The sequence below is a fragment of the Pocillopora damicornis genome, chromosome 11 (assembly GCF_964200805.1).
Source record: "Pocillopora damicornis chromosome 11, jaPocDami1.2, whole genome shotgun sequence".
Taxonomy (NCBI): domain Eukaryota; kingdom Metazoa; phylum Cnidaria; class Anthozoa; order Scleractinia; family Pocilloporidae; genus Pocillopora; species Pocillopora damicornis.
This window is the reverse complement of record NC_142680.1, coordinates 16,944,570-16,963,059: the sequence shown is the minus strand read 5'-3', so window position 1 is coordinate 16,963,059 and position 18,490 is coordinate 16,944,570. Positions and strand designations below refer to the sequence as shown.

At 39.1% G+C, this 18,490-nt stretch overlaps 3 protein-coding genes across 3 annotated transcripts; 2 read left to right on the top strand and 1 right to left on the bottom strand.

Annotated features, from left to right (window-relative positions):
* Nucleotides 1-158: 158 nt before the first annotated feature.
* LOC113668942 (allatostatin-A receptor-like) lies at nt 159-3,763 on the top strand. Its single transcript, XM_027184919.2, has one exon. The coding sequence runs from the start codon at nt 2,080-2,082 to the stop codon at nt 3,004-3,006; it is 927 nt and encodes a 308-aa protein (XP_027040720.2). The 5' UTR covers nt 159-2,079; the 3' UTR covers nt 3,007-3,763.
* A 357-nt stretch (nt 3,764-4,120) lies between these two features.
* LOC113668943 (uncharacterized) lies at nt 4,121-11,852 on the top strand. The gene is made up of 8 exons (XM_027184920.2): nt 4,121-4,484; nt 6,466-7,101; nt 7,511-7,807; nt 8,195-8,587; nt 9,436-9,729; nt 10,078-10,326; nt 10,463-10,735; nt 11,151-11,852. Exons 1-8 carry the CDS (start codon nt 4,370-4,372, stop codon nt 11,471-11,473), a joined length of 2,580 nt encoding a protein of 859 aa, XP_027040721.2. The 5' UTR covers nt 4,121-4,369; the 3' UTR covers nt 11,474-11,852.
* Nucleotides 11,150-16,617, bottom strand: LOC113668917 (uncharacterized). Its single transcript, XM_089187429.1, has one exon. It carries the CDS (start codon nt 16,601-16,603, stop codon nt 12,380-12,382), a length of 4,224 nt encoding a protein of 1,407 aa, XP_089043555.1. The 5' UTR covers nt 16,604-16,617; the 3' UTR covers nt 11,150-12,379.
* Between the last annotated feature and the right edge of the window lie 1,873 nt (nt 16,618-18,490).

Below are 18,490 nucleotides of genomic sequence, written 5' to 3'. Positions count from 1 at the left end.
TTAGACTTCGATCAGATAATCTCATTTTAGGTGCAGATGTTACTATTTCGATATGATTTTTTAGGAGTCTCCAATAAAAACAGTTGCGTTTCCAGTCGAAGTAATAACATGATTCTACTTTGTTCTTTCTTTGTGCTTTTGCGTTTTTTTTTCTTGGTATGACGAAAAAATAATTGTTCCGTCCATTTTAACCTTTTTTGAAGTAAATCAATCTTGACGCTCAATCCACGAGACAACGAGCTAATAATAGTGTGCATTAAGACTCTGGAAGCTTAATCTTAATAACCTAAGGCGCCTCAATTTCCTCCCTTACTAAGATGTGAATCTTATTTTCATAGACAATGCGTAACACTGGCAAAGAGGATAGGTGAAAATGTATTTCCACTTTGATCATGAAGCGTGATGTCACGTAAATTTATGATAATTACGAAATTCATTACATCTGATTGGTCTTTTGCAAGCCCCCAAAAAGCCTTCCTTTCACAGCCTGGGATTAATTTGAGCCGCTTTACGATCAGGTTACCAGCAGATCAGTCAGTCAACTGGGAATTGGATTCTTTTGTTATGTGTATAACGTGTAATCGTTCGAGGTTTCTCCTTTCAATTATTAATTTTTTTGTTGATTATTGAGATGAGTCAGAGACTGTTGAAACTAAGCGTCAAGGAACACTGAGACAAGCGCGTTTTGCTTCGATTGTTTTTTCGTTTGTTTGTTTGTTTGTTTGTTTGTTTGTTTGTTTTTTGTCGTAAACCTACTTAGGCACTTGAATAGATCTTTGCAGGATTCGTAAGACCTTAATGATCAAATGCATCGTGTTCCTTCTTAAACACGTTTCCCTTACCTCGAATAGAGGAGAGTATTGATGTCTATTTTAAAAATATATTTTGTATGTGTCTCCTAATTAGAGTTCCAGCCAATCTAAATAAAGGAAAATCCTGAAAGGAGCCAATCAGAACTCAAAGGGAAAACAAGCAATCTACCAAAAGTGCGGGAAAAAGATCCACAGTGAGCAAGTCGCGATCGATTTTATTTTTGCATCTGATTGGTTGAGAAAGAGGAGAGAGTTCTTCAGACCAATCCCGGATGGAAGAGTAGCAAAACCAATCGGGCTCCTTTCAACACTCAGTGGAAATGTTTCATTTAATACGCACTAGGAATTTTTTTTTTTTTTTTTTTTTTTTAAATACTGGAAACTGAAGTTCATCTCGCGCCCCTGTCTTTCACATCAGTATTCTGCTCATTTAAACATTCTATTCTTCTATTTGAACGATTGGAGAAGAAAAGGAAATTGATATTCAAACTCAGAAGAGATCCGTAATCGATTGCGAAGGCAGTGCTATCAGTTGTTCAATCAGCAGATGTTATCTACAGAACAGAGTGATTAAGTGACTAAGCTATATCTTATCTCTGCCATTGCGGTGATGTTCAAGTTTTATCGATCCTCGCTGGTGCTACAAATTTTTCCATAAGGTGGTCAAATAAAAATTTGAGATCACCAAAATAGAGCTGAAAATGGAAAATTGAAATTGAAAACTGAGTGCAGCTTGTTACTTACAAAAGTATCAAACGAAAGTTCTGATGATCACCAGATTCTGTCCTGTTATTTAAGGACAGGATTTTATGCTTCAAAGTTCAAGTGACTTCACTTAAAAAATATAAATTAATTTCTTATCCTCACATTGGACCTTAAAATAAACACCATTTGACAGCTGAAGAAAAATAAACACACAGAGCTTGATAATTCCAGTTGATTGCTCAATTCTGCAATTAATTTCAACTTCTTTAACAGCCACGTCGAAACAGTGAACTCTGTATGTATACATATCTAGTGACAAAAAGACAAACCACTTCTGTTTTCATTTTAATTGGAGACTGATTTTGAATCGCAATGTAAATTAGGTCTCCTTTTAAATGCAAATTTAGAGTGACTTTCGAGGATCAATCGCATAATAATCTCCTCTTTTGATAGAAGGGAAGTGCTTCCTTAAAATAATCGCTAATTTTTCTGATGTAATAATCCTTGTTCGCAAGAAGATAACACTCAGAGGACTTCATGATCAGCTGGTAAAGTTATCAGCATGTCGCTGAAAGATTCAATAGCTTTTGAAGTTATTACGCCAGTTATATTATTGGCAGGGTTAACGGGAAATCTATTCATCTGTTGCCTCATCATCACAAACAAAAAACTGAGGACTTCATTCAATTACCTTCTCCTCAATTTAGCCATATCTGACATGTTATGCTTGCTATTTGGAACCCTCTTCTATGGGGAACAAATTCACATTCGCTATTTCAGCACCGGAAAATTTTCGCCAACTGACCTCGAGGGAGTTGTATGTAAAGTAACTTTGGTGGGTATTCACTTCACCACGCAAAGTTCCGTTCTTACTCTGGCTGCTATTTCGAAGGACAGATTTTACGCCATAGTTCATCCGTGGAAGCATAGGAGAGCTTCGAAAAAGAAGAACACCCGTATTTTGATTGCAGTAATTTGGCTGGTAGGGGCAATTACATCTTTGCCGATGATGCTACTCGTGATGAAAATTCCGAACAAGTTTCAAGGAAAATCCTTTCCGATTTGCTTAACTTTTCTCTTGGAAACTGGAACTCACAGCTTTAAAATCAAAGTAATTGCTTTTATCAATCTCATTGCTACATACATAATACCGATGGCGATAATACTGCGAAGTTCACTGGCTCTTATAAAACATCTATGGTGCCATTGCTCGCAGCAGGAGGGAGAGCAAATTCTCCTCAAAACGCGAAAACGTATCACAAGAATTTTGCTCAGCGTTATTGTTGCTTTCAACGTATTTTGGCTGCCATGGGCAGTTGTAGAGGGTTCACTCTTAATCGGTGCTGTACGAGAAATCAAGGACAAATCGATGGTAATTATGTTAAGTTTGGTTTGGTCGAGTGCAAGCGTTAATCCAATTCTCTACTCTCTTCAAAGTCGATCGTTTCGAAAAATGGTCGGAAAAATGCTTCGCTGTCACTCGGGTTGAAACTTTAATCAATTAAAAAATGAAGGGAGAAAAACAGAAAACGAAGTTATTATTCTTTCAGATTATATGCTGACATAAATATTCGTGTTCAGATTAAGTGTCGATTTGGACCAAATAATTTAAAACATTTGAAGCAAAGTTTCAGTGGGTTACTATTTTCCTCCTTGAGAATAGATGTCAAGAGTGTGACATAAAAGCTTAATTCTAAACCATTCAAAATAAATGTCATAAATTATCGAAATTTTGCGTTCCAATTTTTTTCAGAAAAGCGTTATTGTAATACTGCAAACCTACAGCTGGCTGAAAATAACGCATCAATGTAAATGAGAAATAATGATAAGTAAATAAATGCGTTGAAAACGGGTGATATCGTCAGGTATATCTCGACAATGAAATTTGGATCCAGTAACATTAGGATGGCTATAAGGATAGGCAAAGTTCAAGCAAATGAATGAAAACACGAAGAAAGGGAAAAGATAAAGAAAACAATGCAAACGAAAAAGCAAATGTAGGCCATCAAGTTGCTGGCCATTGACAGCTGGTTCGGTCTTTTTAAACGCTATTTGATATCAGCCTTGCCTTTCATAATTCTCAGGACAGGAGCACCATTCATTTAAGAACAGTCTGAATTTGGGCTACCTGTGGTGAGCCCTAGCAAAATGGTTTGCGCTACGTCACTTTTCAATGATCTCTCAATTTTTTTCGTCTTGACCTAAATATCTTTAAGAAAGCAATTACAATAAAACGGAGAAGAAATAATTGATCTAAATCGCTTTTGTGCGTGCGAGAGAGATTCAATATGCTTATTAGAGGTATAAGAATCCTGGCTATTTGAGCACTCCGGAAACATTGATACCCTACGAAAAATGTATTCATTAACAAAAGAAATTTTTGATCAGCAGTGCAGGAAATGAAGAGAAACCAGGTCGCTTCGCCTGCAATTTGTTAAATCTTCTCTTAACTTTTCTTTACTTTTGCAAGTTTTTCGTTCATAGTGTTGTTATGATGGCAAGTTTAATTTATTCTGAAATTTGAGATATTTGTCTTAGCGGCACATGTGATGCTAAGTTTAGCGTGATATATTCCCCTAGCTATAGATAATGTAAAATTTGAATAACACAAGTGGTTAAAAAATCGCATCTTTGCTGTTTCGTGACCCATTGTTTACCTGAACTCTTTGTAACCGAAATCGTTACAAGCAAAATCAAGAGCTATTTCTTTCCTGCTAGCTTCGTCATTTGCGAATGGCTGTGAAGTTATCGAGATAGGGAATCAGTTTTGACAGTTAGATATCAAATTGACCCGGATTAGCGTTTATTTACAGACGTTTTGCGGACGTTTTGTTTTTCACGGAAGAGATCGTATGAACGGAATGGCATTGGGCTGTTTCAAATGTGTGATGTCTTCTAAAAGCTGTGCGGTGAATCTCTTTGTGGTAGTCTTCGTGTCGGTTTCGTTCGAAGTTACTGGATTTGTAGGTAAGTTGTGGTAACATCACAGTGGCAATTTTATAGCTTGACTGACGATAACTGAGCATATTATAGAAAGCCTTCGCGGTTGAAAACTTTCAACTCAGTCACGCTTCGTAACGAAACTTATATCGATCTTTTCGGCATTATTTCGATAAACTTCTGCTTTTGCACCGATGAAACAAATCTACTATTGAAGTAGATTGCCAAATTTTACTTTCCGTCAGGTTTCATTACCGAAAGGAGTTGATTTGATGTGGAGCCACAGCGACACTGTAAAAGATAACATCGCGAGCATATTTAACGGAAATACATTTGTGTACTAGTTGGGCATGTATGACCACAACAGACCCATAGTGATTGTTGATAACTTTTGTTCAACAAACTGACACCGTGCAATCACAGAGTATGTGTAAAAAGTTGTGACATAGGCACCAAAGGACTCTTAAAAATTTTTATCAACATTTTTAAAATTTTTATTTTTTTAGAAGGGCTTCGCTAGAACTAACGTAAATATATTTGAAAAAAAGCGTATAAAAACCCGCAAAAATTCAAATTTCATTTTTGCCGCTCTACGTTTAAATATTGCGAACACCACTCTCATGATTTCCACGTGTTATATAGAGCAATTCGTTTATATTTTATCAGTACGCTAGCACGACTCTATTGAATGGTTATAGAGAGTAAGTGAAGACATGATATGACGCCAGTAGCGTGAAACAATACAATCTGTATACTATAATTTCAAAATTCATTTCTTGAAATAAGCGGGCGTTATTTAGGCAAGTCGATGAATAGGTTTTCGGTCGAATATGCTTCTTGACTTGAACCTTTTTATGCTTTAATGAAACAGTTTTCCCTTTGACTTGCGAACGGTATGAGATGATCTCATTGAATGCAGGTGACAGACGACATAAACTCATGAATGATAAACAACGTCATTCATTGTATATATTATTTTATCTCATACATACTGAGATTTACGATGAAGAGTACTTCTTTTGTTTCTCTGAAAAAAACTCGTTCGTTCGGTTTTTTCGATGCATCGCAAGTTATGAATAGAAATCGTTCGAGCACATTTTCCATGGAAAATTTACTATTAATGCATGCCCTCTCGTCTCGGATATTTAATATTCGATGGACTAACAAGTCAATGAATTTTCATGGATCGAACGCCAAATATTTTAAGGGAATTCTAAGGTTGATGAATTAACATAACAATTTATATTTTCTTGTGAATCAATCAAGAAGTAAAAGGCTCATGATAAAATGTTTATTGAGCAGCACTCTAATTGTGTATCTCTGCAATGTTTGACTTTGTGGTGACAATCTCGCTACCTGCTACACAAATGCATTTTTTATTTCACTCTTGAATTTCAAATATGTTTTGGAGTATTTATAGCTAAAATTGAAAACTGTTTCGTGGTTTCGTTTCCGTAAATTATTTGCTACAAATGACATTTAGATAATTAGCGGTAGACCTTTTGTGAGATTAGGTGTTTAACGAGCTTCGAACCAAATATCTTTTAAATCAATTAACTGTTCATTGTTAAACTATCAGAATGTATGGCCGATTAGTTACCAATATTTCAGCTGACTTATTGCATTAGTAAAAAATATGGCCAAAATAGTATGACGTGACGTTCAAGGCGTTCGGGCATTTTGTCACACAACGTTGCATGACATCCAAACGGCGGCGCCTTTTCCTCCTCAAGAGTTGTTTTGTTTTGTTTTGTTTTGTTTTTTCATTTTTTCTATGAGGTAAACGAAAAGTTACGTGCTTTTTCTTTTTCTCCACTTTCGTACATCGGTAACAATCTGCTTTGGATACTTCTTGTGAGAAATCCAATAATTGTAAAGTTGGTAACGGATAGGCAACGTATGTTTATTTTTTTCCTTGAGAACTATCAGCCATATCGATTTCTACCTTTCAAGTAAAACAATCAATTAATTAATAAACTAGCTTATATTTATTTTATTTTACGTACAGGGGGCTTACCAGAGCCAATTGCTCTTTATCCACTCAACAAACAGCATGGTACAAAGGACATAAGTCGAGCGAACAACCCGTCAGGAATTGCAAAGGATGTTGACCTTTTCACAGGATATTACGGGCAACCCGAGGGATCTTACCACTTCTCCGGGTCATCGGCCAGTTTTTTGGAGTTCCCAAATAACGGAGGCCTTGATGCTAAGTATTCTATGACATTGGTGGCCTGGATCTACCCTGAAATCTCTAAAGGACCTCTGTTTAATTACAAAGTTCAAGACAGAGGAGTGTATTTATGGTTAGAGAGTCCTAACAGACTTGTTGCAAAGTTTGAAATGCGTGATTCTTCGCAACCTTACGCAATCCAGAGCGACAAAATTCGGCTGAAAGCGTGGAATTATGTAGCAGCTTCGTACGATTACTCTGCTGGAACTGCCGGATTGTGGATCGACGGGAGACAAGTGTCTCGTTTGAGTATGGGAAGTTTTAAGATATCCACACAAGATGACGTGAGAGTGGGTGCATTAAAGGGTGATTCGAATTTCTACAAGGGTGCCATTGCCTGTTTACAGGTTTATAACAAGTCACTCTCTGAGCAGGAGATAAATGACGTTAGAGATAGGTGTCCGCTCAAAGGTAATGCGTTAAAAATTGTATTCCGCTTTTTCCAGTGTCTCTTCAGATAGAGTTGAAAGACGGAATATAGAAAAATGCGATAATTCCAAGTTAATTCTTCTAATATTTTACGTCATCTGTGACCTATTACGGAACAAACACACGGCAACGCGGAATTGTGTATTTGTCTAACAGAAAAGAGGCAAAGTGGAAGCTATTACATTATTACTTGATAGGCTGAGTTATATATCCATTTTGATTGGCTCTTGGATATGATAAGGAGCCAATTACTTGTGCTCCTGGTATGATCTATTGTGGACAGACGAATCAGAGTTCAAGATATTTCTAAATAAGAAAAAACCTGACAAACTGTGCAGTGAGTAGTAACACTTGGGATAAATAGTGCTTGCGATGGTTCCTTTTTTCACAGTGCAGTTACGTCATGTCGGTTGCTATGCCCACAAGCCGTCATCACCAGCAATCCCCTCCTTGGAAGGAAAAGATATCTTACTAGACGGCGAGCCTAAAACAAGAGAGGACGCCGAACAGAAATGTGCCCGTGTTGCTCTTAAAAATGGCTACGGTTGTTTTGCAATTCAAGATGGTGGAAGCTGTCTTTCAAGCCTAACAGCGCAAGAAACGTACAGTAAGTACGGACTGTCAACGGAATGCCAGAATGGGAAAGGCTCCGCAATGGCCAGTGATGTATACGAGGTTGTGATGTTTAGTAAGTACATGGCCTATTTTATGTTGCCATTCCTAGATCCACTTCTTCATCTTCGTTATTTTTTTCCCTTCGTCACTTCACTACTCTTGCAAATTCTTTTTACTCTGCACAGTTTGGTCAATCTTTTTATACGTTATGTGATCCTTTCATTCTTCGTTTCACCATTTTAGTCTTTCCCTCTATTTTTCCATACCTCTATCCGGCTCTTTTTTTTTTTTTTTTCCCTTTTTCCATTATACCTTTATCTTGCTGTCCCTTCATCTTTTCATCTTTCGTCTCTTAGTCTCTTCGTGCCTGGATATTTTGAACAGTTTCGTTTCAAGGTGCTTTTGTTACCCTTTTACGCTGGTCCCATCTTCATTTGTTACAATAATCCTCTGTTCACAGGCGATCAAACCTGTTGGAACGGATGGCAAGCCGTTGGCGACTCCTGCTTCAGACTTTATGACGACAAAAGAACCTGGGACGAAGCCCAGGCCGTGTGCAAAACAGAAAAGGCAACTCTAGCCAAGTTGGATACGGAGGAAGAGAGTTACTTCGTTTTTTTAAACCTGATAAGGCCAACAAATCCAAGCTCGAGCGTATGGATTGGGTTATCACGTGATACGGAGAAAAAATTTCATTGGTCGGATGGATCTTTGGTGGGCTACACTAATTGGGGTCCAAACCTTCCAGACACCTCCCCTGGTAACAGAAAGAATTGTACAAAAATGAATGAATTTTCGGGATTATGGGAAAATGAGGAGTTCGACTTAAAACATCCCTTTGTTTGCGGTCGAGGTGAGAGAAAATAGCCTTCAGCTTGAAAGTCAAGTACTAATACTTTAAACCATATTTTGCTCTAAGTCGCTGGGTCGTCATTGTAAGCGAAGCCACGCTTATTTGTGCTCATCATTTAATTAAAAAATCTACACGCCTACGGTATTAAACATGAGCGGGACAATGCATATTAGAGAACGTAAACTTAAAAATAAAGTCACAACAAAGAAAAATACTTACCTTAACGGTGCATAGCTTTACGGGCAAAAAACAAAACCGACGACGCTTCTTCTTAAAAAGTGGACGTAGATATTGATATACAGGACTAAATTTAAACACAAAACTCGACAAATTACTCGACATAATTACGTCATATTACGGAACGATCTAAACATCAACCACAGCTGACACAATATAACTGATGAAACGTACAAACGCTTACAGATAATTAACGCGTAAACGCAATTCCTATATGACGATAAGTTATGCAGTAACAGTGATTGAGCCGTCACGTTCGTTGAAACATAACTTGAATTAGGTGGTGCGAGTACTAGAGGCAGGGGACAATATTATTTTGTGCAAGTGAAGTGGGGTGAGTTGTAAAAGAATAGGCAACTCGTTGAATTGAATTTAGACTCCTCACACCCCTATACCGAGGATAAATTTGTCCCTTATCTTTCCAAAGGTAAGCGATAACCTTATGTTTAGGATCCCTATTCTTCCCATCACGAAGAGAGATTTCTGGACAACAATTTTTGCCCCGTGACTTTACATCGCAAAAAGAGGTTTGATTATCATCTATGCGTCTAGTGACGCCATAAAAAAATGTCCTTAAAGCGGCTGAAAACTGGTTTCTTTGACATTTTCAGTCACTCCTCCCACTGCACGTGATATTCACGTGAAACTAATGGACAGCTGGTCGGCGCTGGTCTCGTGGTCAACTTCCGCGCATCCTCAGCAGAAAGATCTGGTGACGTCATTCTACGTTGAGTACAAAGTTACCAATCACGAGCAAGTGTCACTTAAAGTTGTGCAGAATCACAATAGTACCAGTTTAACCGGTTTGCAGTCAAACGCTGAGTACCAGATAAGAGTCCGAGCGGTGAATGGAGCTGGTGGTGGAATTTGGAGTCATTATCAGACTTTTTCAACTGGAAAAACCTGTAAGGTTTACTTACAATAAAAGGAAATGTTCAGATGGTAGATTGCTTGTCTAAAAACCCGTTAGTGTGAAAGAACTCATCAGAAACAAGGATTGATTAAAGAGTTAAAGATCATGGGGAGGATATGAAAATTTTTATAGAATTCAAACTCGTTTTTTTAAGAATAAGAAAAGTGACGAGGTTCTTTAATCTTGTCGGGCGACAATTTAGTCCACTTTCTATAATCCATTAACAAAATTCTCCACTTTACATCGACACTATCTAAAATTTGAGGTCCCTTAATTATTCGTAATTATTCCTGTCATTTGTAATTATTCCCATATTCGTAATTATTCTTTCTTGTTTCAGATCCTCCTCGAATTGTCTCTATGGCACCTATAAGAGCCAAAGTCCCAGGGGAACCTCTTGCTCTGAATTGTGCTGCCCAAGGTGGTCCTGAGCCCACAATAACCTGGTACAAAAACCGCAATGTTGTTTATCAAGGACAGACATTGGTCGTTGCAAATATGACCTCAATTGAACAAGAAGTGTATACGTGCAGAGCTAGTAATGGCATTGAGCCAGATGACGTCGAGTCAGTTACAGTAATATCATTAGGTGGGTAAAATTGTTTTGGCTGTTTTTCTTCGTATTTGAACTGAAATCTATCGTAGAGTTATCGCTGTCTCTGTTATTAGAGCATGTGCTCACTCCACGACCACTAGTTATTAGTTAATTCGAAATTCTTCCGTAGTCCCTCCGGTCCTGAGTCAGATGTGGGGAGCGGGAAATGAAGGACAGATTTCCATTGAAAAAGGAGATCATTTGTCGTTGCACTGTGAAACAGCTAATACGACATTTGCTGACATTACGTGGTACAAGGACGGGGAGCCTCTATATGGTCATCGGTCCAAATCAGAAAACATCTTTAATATACCAGAAGTCAGCGGTGATAATTTCGGAGTGTACGAATGTGAAGCCAGAAATAACCTGGGAACGACTTCTATGAAAATGAGGGTCTCGAATGGTGAGCACAATAGGTTTTTTTTTCCTTTCCGTGCTTTGACAAGTCAGACAATAATGTGATCTAAATTAAATACTGAGAGATCAGTAGACAAAGGGCGAGTTTTGCCACAAACCTTGACGCCTTACGAGAGCATTTTACCAAACAAAGAACGTTGCAGTCATGAAATTAAGGAAGATTATTGAGGTGGCACGTTTGTAGTACTTTGATCAAGATTTTGAACCCGTTCACCTTGTGATCCTCGTAATTAAAAAAGGGCATATTTATGAACATTTACTGCTTGCCGTGGTCCAAGATTACAAAAAATCAAAGAACTCTTGAAAAAAATTGTTTTCAAATGCGCTGTATTAAACGAAAAATTCTCATTTAATTCTTATGTATGTGTTGACCTCAATTTTTGTTTTTCTACTTCACTTAGCTGGCCGCTTAAACCAGATGAAAGTTGCGGTTGGCTGCCTAGCTGGATTTTCTGTTGTTCTTGTCATCATCATTGGAGTATTAGGGTGGCTGCTGTACAAGGCCAGGAAAACCATTGAAGCTTCACGAGAGGAAGATGAGCAGGACGAGGAGCCGCCAATCAAACCACCCGGTCCTAGGCCCTCTGACAGTGACTTTATGATCCCTGAAGTGCGATCCGCTGGCTCGCCGGATATGGCTGGCTCACTTGGCTGTAATTCATCTTACACTCCTCTCAAACTGGGTTCATCTAATGGGGGTACAAGTCAGACGTACAGAGCATAGTGAAAATTATACATTAAAATTACTTTTAATGGCTCCAATACCAGACTCCTTCGCAACTGTTATTGTGATTGTCACACAATACTCAGATAACGTTGCGTGACTAGTCATGAGCGGCGATGAACAGATGTTGACTAGACGATCATGTCTTACTGACAGAGTGACTCAAGTCAACAACAAATAACAGCACTGAACTTTTTTAAAAAAAAAAGAATATCTTAGAATGGCTTGTTAAAACGCTTCGTGGGAAAGAAACGCCCTAGAGAATGTAATCACTTGTAAATTCGTGTTAGAACAATACCTCCCACCTAAGCCAGATTTAAAATTGCCTGGAGACTATGCAATGTCCCTCATTTACACAATAAAGGAAGCCCTCAATACATGACCTAGACCCCTTAAATAGATTTTAACTTCAACTGGTGCTTGATGCCGAAAGTGCCGCCACTGATATTGCACAAAGTTGAACGGAAGATCCAATATTTACAGAAACTTAAACCTCGACAAAAACCAGTTTTTCTTCGTAAATTTTCTCAAAATTTGCTTGACTTGAAACTTTACTTAAAAATTGCCATTTGCCACACGGACTAGTCACGTTCGAAAAAATGGCTAGTTATTATGTAATTGGCTTGACTAGTAATATTATCACTTTTGGAAAAAAAAAATGGCATATGAAGTTTGTTCTAAAAACACTCAACTGTTATTAAGAGTACATTAAACATTATCCTGTCTCATAATGCTAAACGGACATGTCAAAATGAGCTTTTTTACAAAAATGTTTTGCTTTGTGTATCGATCCGAGTTGTCCTTCACAAATAATGTTCTCTCACTACCGGCTGGCGATTTATCGTTCCTAGCCCTCGCCCTACTTAGTCCATCACATTATCAGAGGGTTAACATGACTCATTCCTATCACGATGCGATGGGCACTGACCAACTTCTAAAATCAAATGTCACGTTGTCACCAATTAGCATGAACGGAGCCCAATCAGAAACTTTATCAAAACCGTTATTTCTCATCCACCTTCTGGCCTCGTGAAGAGATTCGCTGGCACTTTCACCACGGAACAGGTGTTTGTAGAAGCAAGTCATGAACTGCTCTGTGGCTTCGTCGTTCAGGACCCAGCGTGCCGCTAACACAGAGCGCGCGCCGGATCCTAAGAAGGCTCGAGCGATTCCGATCATTCCTTCGGCTTTAATCTCTCCCTTACCACTGTGACAACAACTAAGTACCACCAGTTTAGCTCGCAGCTGGATTTTTGAAATGTCCACCATTGTTAAAAGGTAGTCTTTTTCTCGTGGAATAGAGAGCGACGGGCGCATAGGAGAAAGAGCAATCTCCCCTCTTTCGGCACAACCATGGGCAGCAAGATGAATTAGACTTACTGAATTTATCTTTTGAAGTACAGCTTGCTTTTTCGCACGGTCTCCAATCAAAGGTGTTACGCCAAGAAGTCTTCCAATCATCTCTGCTTCCTTTCTTGCGCATGGCAACGCTGTCATTGTCTTGCGTCTTCCGTTATGAATCACTTCTCCAACCTCAGGGTCACCCACTATCAGCGCACCTGTTTGACTATGATAGTCTGGAGGACTGTCCTGAATGCGCTTGAGGGTCGTCAAAGAGGGAACGATTCGGAGGCGGAATGTCTCTGATAAATACTTGTTACCTTCGTCACTTAGGGCTGCAAATGGTACTTGGTACATACAAGAGTCGGGAACAATTATAATCTCGGGCTCCTTAAGAAGATTAGCCACAGGAGCAATGATTATCTCGTAACATAATTGGAGATTTGCTTTGATATCTTTGGCATTATAATCGCGTGGAGCTGGGCGGCTTTCATGGCGAAGTGACATCGATTCGGTGTCATCTAGAGATCGATCCTCGCAATTCTCTTGAGGTAAAATGCCAAGGCTGCGAAAGCTGTCTTTCAGGAACTCATCTAAGTCAGGGACTAATCCGGTCACCGAGTTTGCTTCAAGGCCCACCTCTTTTTCGGTAAAATGAATAGCTCCCGTTGCTTTGAGAATCCAAAAACGTGCATCTTCTTTCTCTACCGAAACGTACAGGCATGCACAGTGTACCTCCCTTGTGATAATTTCCTGAATGCCACACCATGATTGTGGATTCCCTGAGATCTGCTCTTCAATAGGGTACCGAGCTGACATCAAGTCAGCCAGGCCTCTCGCCCGTCTCAGCTCTTCGACATAAAGAGAGTCTTTTGGTTTACCGGCAGAACAAAGCATCACACTGAGCAACTTGTAAGGAAAGGTGCCGTGCTCCTCTAAAAAGGATGTTTTGAATTGATCGTTGTCGTCCAGAAAAGCTCGCAGAGTGTCGTATTTTGCAATACTTTGAAAAAGATACGAGATGGCTTCTTCACGTTCTTCATGTTCTTCACATGACAACATCGTTAGACAACAAAGACATTGAAACTCTTTCAAGTTGTTTCCAATATCTCTGCTTAAAAGGAGAGCCTTCTTGAAGTATTCTTTGGTTATTTCATATTTACCAAGCGACTGAAAACACAATCCTAAATTCATAAGACTGGCCAATGTTCCTTCTTTATCGCTAATTTCCATTTGAATTGCAAGGGCATTATTGTGATATTCTTGAGCCTTATCATGACAACCACACTGAAGGGAAATTAGCCCAAGGTGTTCGTAATTTGCTGCTACCCCTCTTCGGTCACAAATTTCCAATCTAATGGCCAGTGCTTTCTCCAAATACTCGTCAGCTTTTCGGTATTTACCGAGCACAATGAAGAGATTTCCTAAGTTTCCATAAATGGTTGCCTCTTCTTTTCTATTGCCCACTCTCTTCCACATTCTTAGTGCTTTCTCGTAATGTTCTTGAGCCTTGTCATATTCACCGAGCGTCGAGAACAATGTCCCGAAGTTGTTGTGGTTTTTAGCTTGTCCTTTCCACTCGCCAATTTCTGTAGTGATAGCAAGTGCTCTCTCATAATATTCTCGGGCCTTTTCATATCTGCCGACTAACTCAAACAGTTTTCCAAGGTTTCCGTAGCTTGCTGCTTCTCCATTTCTGTCGCCAATTTCTATTCTGGTGGCAAGTGCTTTCTCTTGATATTCTCGGGCCTGGTCATATTTACCAAGGTCTTGGAACAATGTTCCCAGGTTTCCGTAGCTTGTTGCCACTCCATTTCTATGGCCAATATCTAATCGGATAGCAAGTGCTTTTTCCTGATATTCTCGGGCCTTGTCATATTTACCAAGGGCTCTGAACAATGTACCGAGGTTTCCGCAGACTATTGCTTCTCTATCCCTGTCGCCCACTTCTATTCCAATGGCGAGTGCTTTCTCTTGATATATTCGGGCCTTGTCGCACTGACCCAGTGATTGAGACAATGTTCCTAGGTTTCCGTAGCTTGTTGCTTCTCCATTTCTGTCACCAATTTCTATTGTGATAGCAAGGGCTTTCTCCTGATATTCTCGGGCCTTGCCATATTTACCAAGGGCTTCAAACAATGTTCCGAGATTTCCGTAACTTGTTGCTTCTCCGTGCCTGTCTCCAATTTCTATTCTAATGGCGAGAGCTTTCTCCTGATATACTTGGGCCTTGTCGTATTGACCCAGTGATTGAAACAATATACCCAGGTTTCCGTAGCTTGATGCTTCTCCATTTCTGTCGCCAATTTCTATTGTGATAGCAAGTGCTTTCTCCTGATATTCTCGAGCCTTGTCATATTTACCAAGCGACTGGAACAATATTCCTAGGTTTCCGTAGCTTTTTGCCTCTCCATTTCTGTTGCCAATTTCTAATCTGATGGTAAGTGCTTTCTTCTGATATTCTCGGGCGTTGTTATATTTACCAAGGGCTTGGAATAACGTTCCGAGGTTTCCGTAGATTGTTGCTTCTCCTTGTCTGTTGCCAACTTCTATTGTAATAGCGAGCGCTTTCTCGTGATATTCTCGAGCCTTGTCACATTTTCCAAGCAAGTAGAACAATGTTCCGAGATTTCCCAAGCTTGTTGCTTCTCCATTTCTGTCTCCAATGTCTAAGTTGATAGCAAGTGCTTTCTCTTGATATTCTCGGGCCTTGTCATATTTAGCAAGGGCTTGGAACAATATTCCCAGGTTTCCAAAACTTTTTGCTCTTCCATTTCTGTCGCCAATTTCTGTTGTGATAGCAAGTGCTTTCTCCTGATATTCTCGAGCCTTGTCATATTTACCAAGCAATTGGAACAATATTCCAAGGTTTCCGTAGCTTTTTGCCTCTCCCTTTCTGTGGCCAATTTCTATTGTGATAGCGAGCGCTTTCTCGTGATATTCTCGGGCCTTGTCACATTTTCCAAGCAAGTAGAACAATGTTCCGAGATTTCCCAAGCTTGTTGCTTCTCCATTTCTGTCTCCAATGTCTAAGTTGATAGCAAGTGCTTTCTCTTGATATTCTCGGGCCTTGTCATATTTACCAAGCGACTGGAACGTTGTTCCGAGGTTTTCGTAACTTGTTGCTTCTCCTTTTCTGTCTCCAATTTCTCTTCTAATGGCAAGTGCTTTCTCTTGATATTCTCGGGCCTTGTCATATTTACCTAGCGATTGGAACAATGTTCCGAGGTTTCCGCAGCTTATTGCTTCTCCATACCTGTCGCAGATGTCCATGGAAAGAGCAAGCCCCTTCTCCAGATATGATTTACACTGGTCATATTCTCCTATGGAATGAAGTAGTGTTCCCATTTCTTCATAACAAAGCCATACTATTTGTGTGTTGTCATTCGTCTTCATAATTTTTATTGCTGATTCATAAAATTTTCTGGCCTCAAGTAAGTTATTTTGTGCCCGAAGTGCACGTGCCAGTCGTAAATTTAGCCATCCTTTATTGACGGTGTCATCAGAGGTCTGGTTCAGCGAAAGAAGTAGTTTCCTCAAGTATTTTTCGGCAATTGTGTGCTCATGCAAAGCTTCGTACGAATTGATCATAACGATGTAGATAGTATGGAAAAGTAAGTTGGCTAATTGAGTGTCTTTAATTAGCGCTCGACAGTTTAGCACAATCAGACATTCCTGGCATAGCTCGATGGCTTTCATCACACGACCAGTGTTACGAAGGAAGACAGCGACCATGTAAACAATACAGACGGCTTTCGTAATTTCTATTGTCCTGCTCATCTTAGTCATATTCGTTGCTGATTTGTTTTTTTCTCTAGGAATGGGGAACAACTTATTAACAAAACAGACCTTGTAATTATTTTTTTTTATCACGGGTGGAGGGAAAGGGGGGGGTGTGAAGTGGTTTTCATGGGGAATGGTGGGGGGAGGGAGGGGTTAGTTATCCCCAACAGAGTATAAAGGGTGAACAGAAAATTGGATGCTAAAGAAGTGCGATCATAAGATTACAGAGCTTAATGCTAATAAGGGATCTATAAATTTAATCGTGCCACCCCCCCCCCCCCCCCCACCCCATTGCGATGAATAATGACGGGTTGGAAGTATTGATCTGAATTAATCTCAGTTCTTCCATCCAAAAGGCAAACGCCATCGCAATTTCTTCTTTGGGAGTGCATGTTACTCTATCACACGCGAATCAAGCAAATCAGAGACCCATTGGAAAATGAAAATTGGTATTTAAGAGGCGATCTTTGTAAGAGCGGTCCAGGGTATTTCGCATCGGAAGAAAGTTTTCCCTCAAACTTTGCCCAATAAACTATCTTTGGTTGCAAGTAAATAAAACCACATTAGTTTCTGGAAATACGTTAAAATAAAATTTTTAGAGCTCTCAAAAGTCATAGCTGCTAAAGGCCCTTTTTTGACCTCTTGCGACATCGAAAATTTCCAAAGTTGAATACCCTGGTCCTCGTATCACACCGCATGCAGCAAAAGATCTTTTGTATTTTTAAACTGTGTGATATGTTAGGTGAATAAAAAGTATTTCAATTTTGATATTTGTTTATTCAGGGTTCGTCATAATTTATTTAAAAACACTCGTTAGACAGCTTTCTGAAATTGGTCAAAAGTACTCTTTCCTTCTTGGTTGATATTGCTCGAGCAATTCAGGATAATTTCACAATTGAATTACGTGACGGAGTCACTGATCAAGGTGTATTTCAGTGTGTGCTGTTATCGGCGGTTACACTAAATAGAATCCTATAGTTTGGTTCTGAAATGTTGATACAGGTTTGAATAGCGTAAGCTGTCAGAACTCAAATATGCATGAAATAGCAGAAGCCAAATTTTTAAAAAAGAGTTTTCCATTAAAATGTTAAGCGAGCGCTAATCAAATTATGATATTCGATGCATTGTTTTTGACGTCTTTCGTCACGAGAGGGTAAAATTTGTCAAATTCTGGCCTTTTGAAATGTGTAGAGTATCAATCGGTATAGTCTAAAAGCTCTGTCCTACTATCTTTTCAACTAAAAATGGTTAAAATCCAAGATTTCTTGAGCTACTTATATAAAACGGTCGGAGTTTGTTGAATGAACTAATTTGCATAATCGACTGTCACGCTAGCAAAATCGGTGAAAGTTTGAAGTCACCGCAGCGAACAAAATTAATAAGTGCAAGATATTTTTATATTTTTCAACAGCCAAACATCTTATTAGAAGAAATAAAGCGGAGTTTTCAATGGTCTGGTCTGGACTTAAGAAATATCAACCAAGAAGGAAAGAGTACTTTTGACCAATTTCAGAAAGCTGTCTAACGAGTGTTTTTAAATAAATTATGACGAACCCCTGAACAAACAAATATCAAAATTGAAATACTTTTTATTCACCTAACATATCACACAGTTTAAAAATACAAAAGATTTTTTGCTGCATGCGGTGTGATACGAGGACCAGGGTATTCAACTTTGGAAATTTTCGATTTCGCAAGAGGTCAAAAAAGGGCCTTTAGCAGCTTTGACTTTTGAGAGCTCTAAAGATTTTATTTTAACGTATTTCCAGAAACTAATGTGGTTTTATTTACTTGCAACCAAAGATAGTTTATTGGGCAAAGTTTGAGGGAAAACTTTCTTCCGATGCGAAATACCCTGGACCGCTCTTACAGAGATCGCCACTTAAAAGCGTC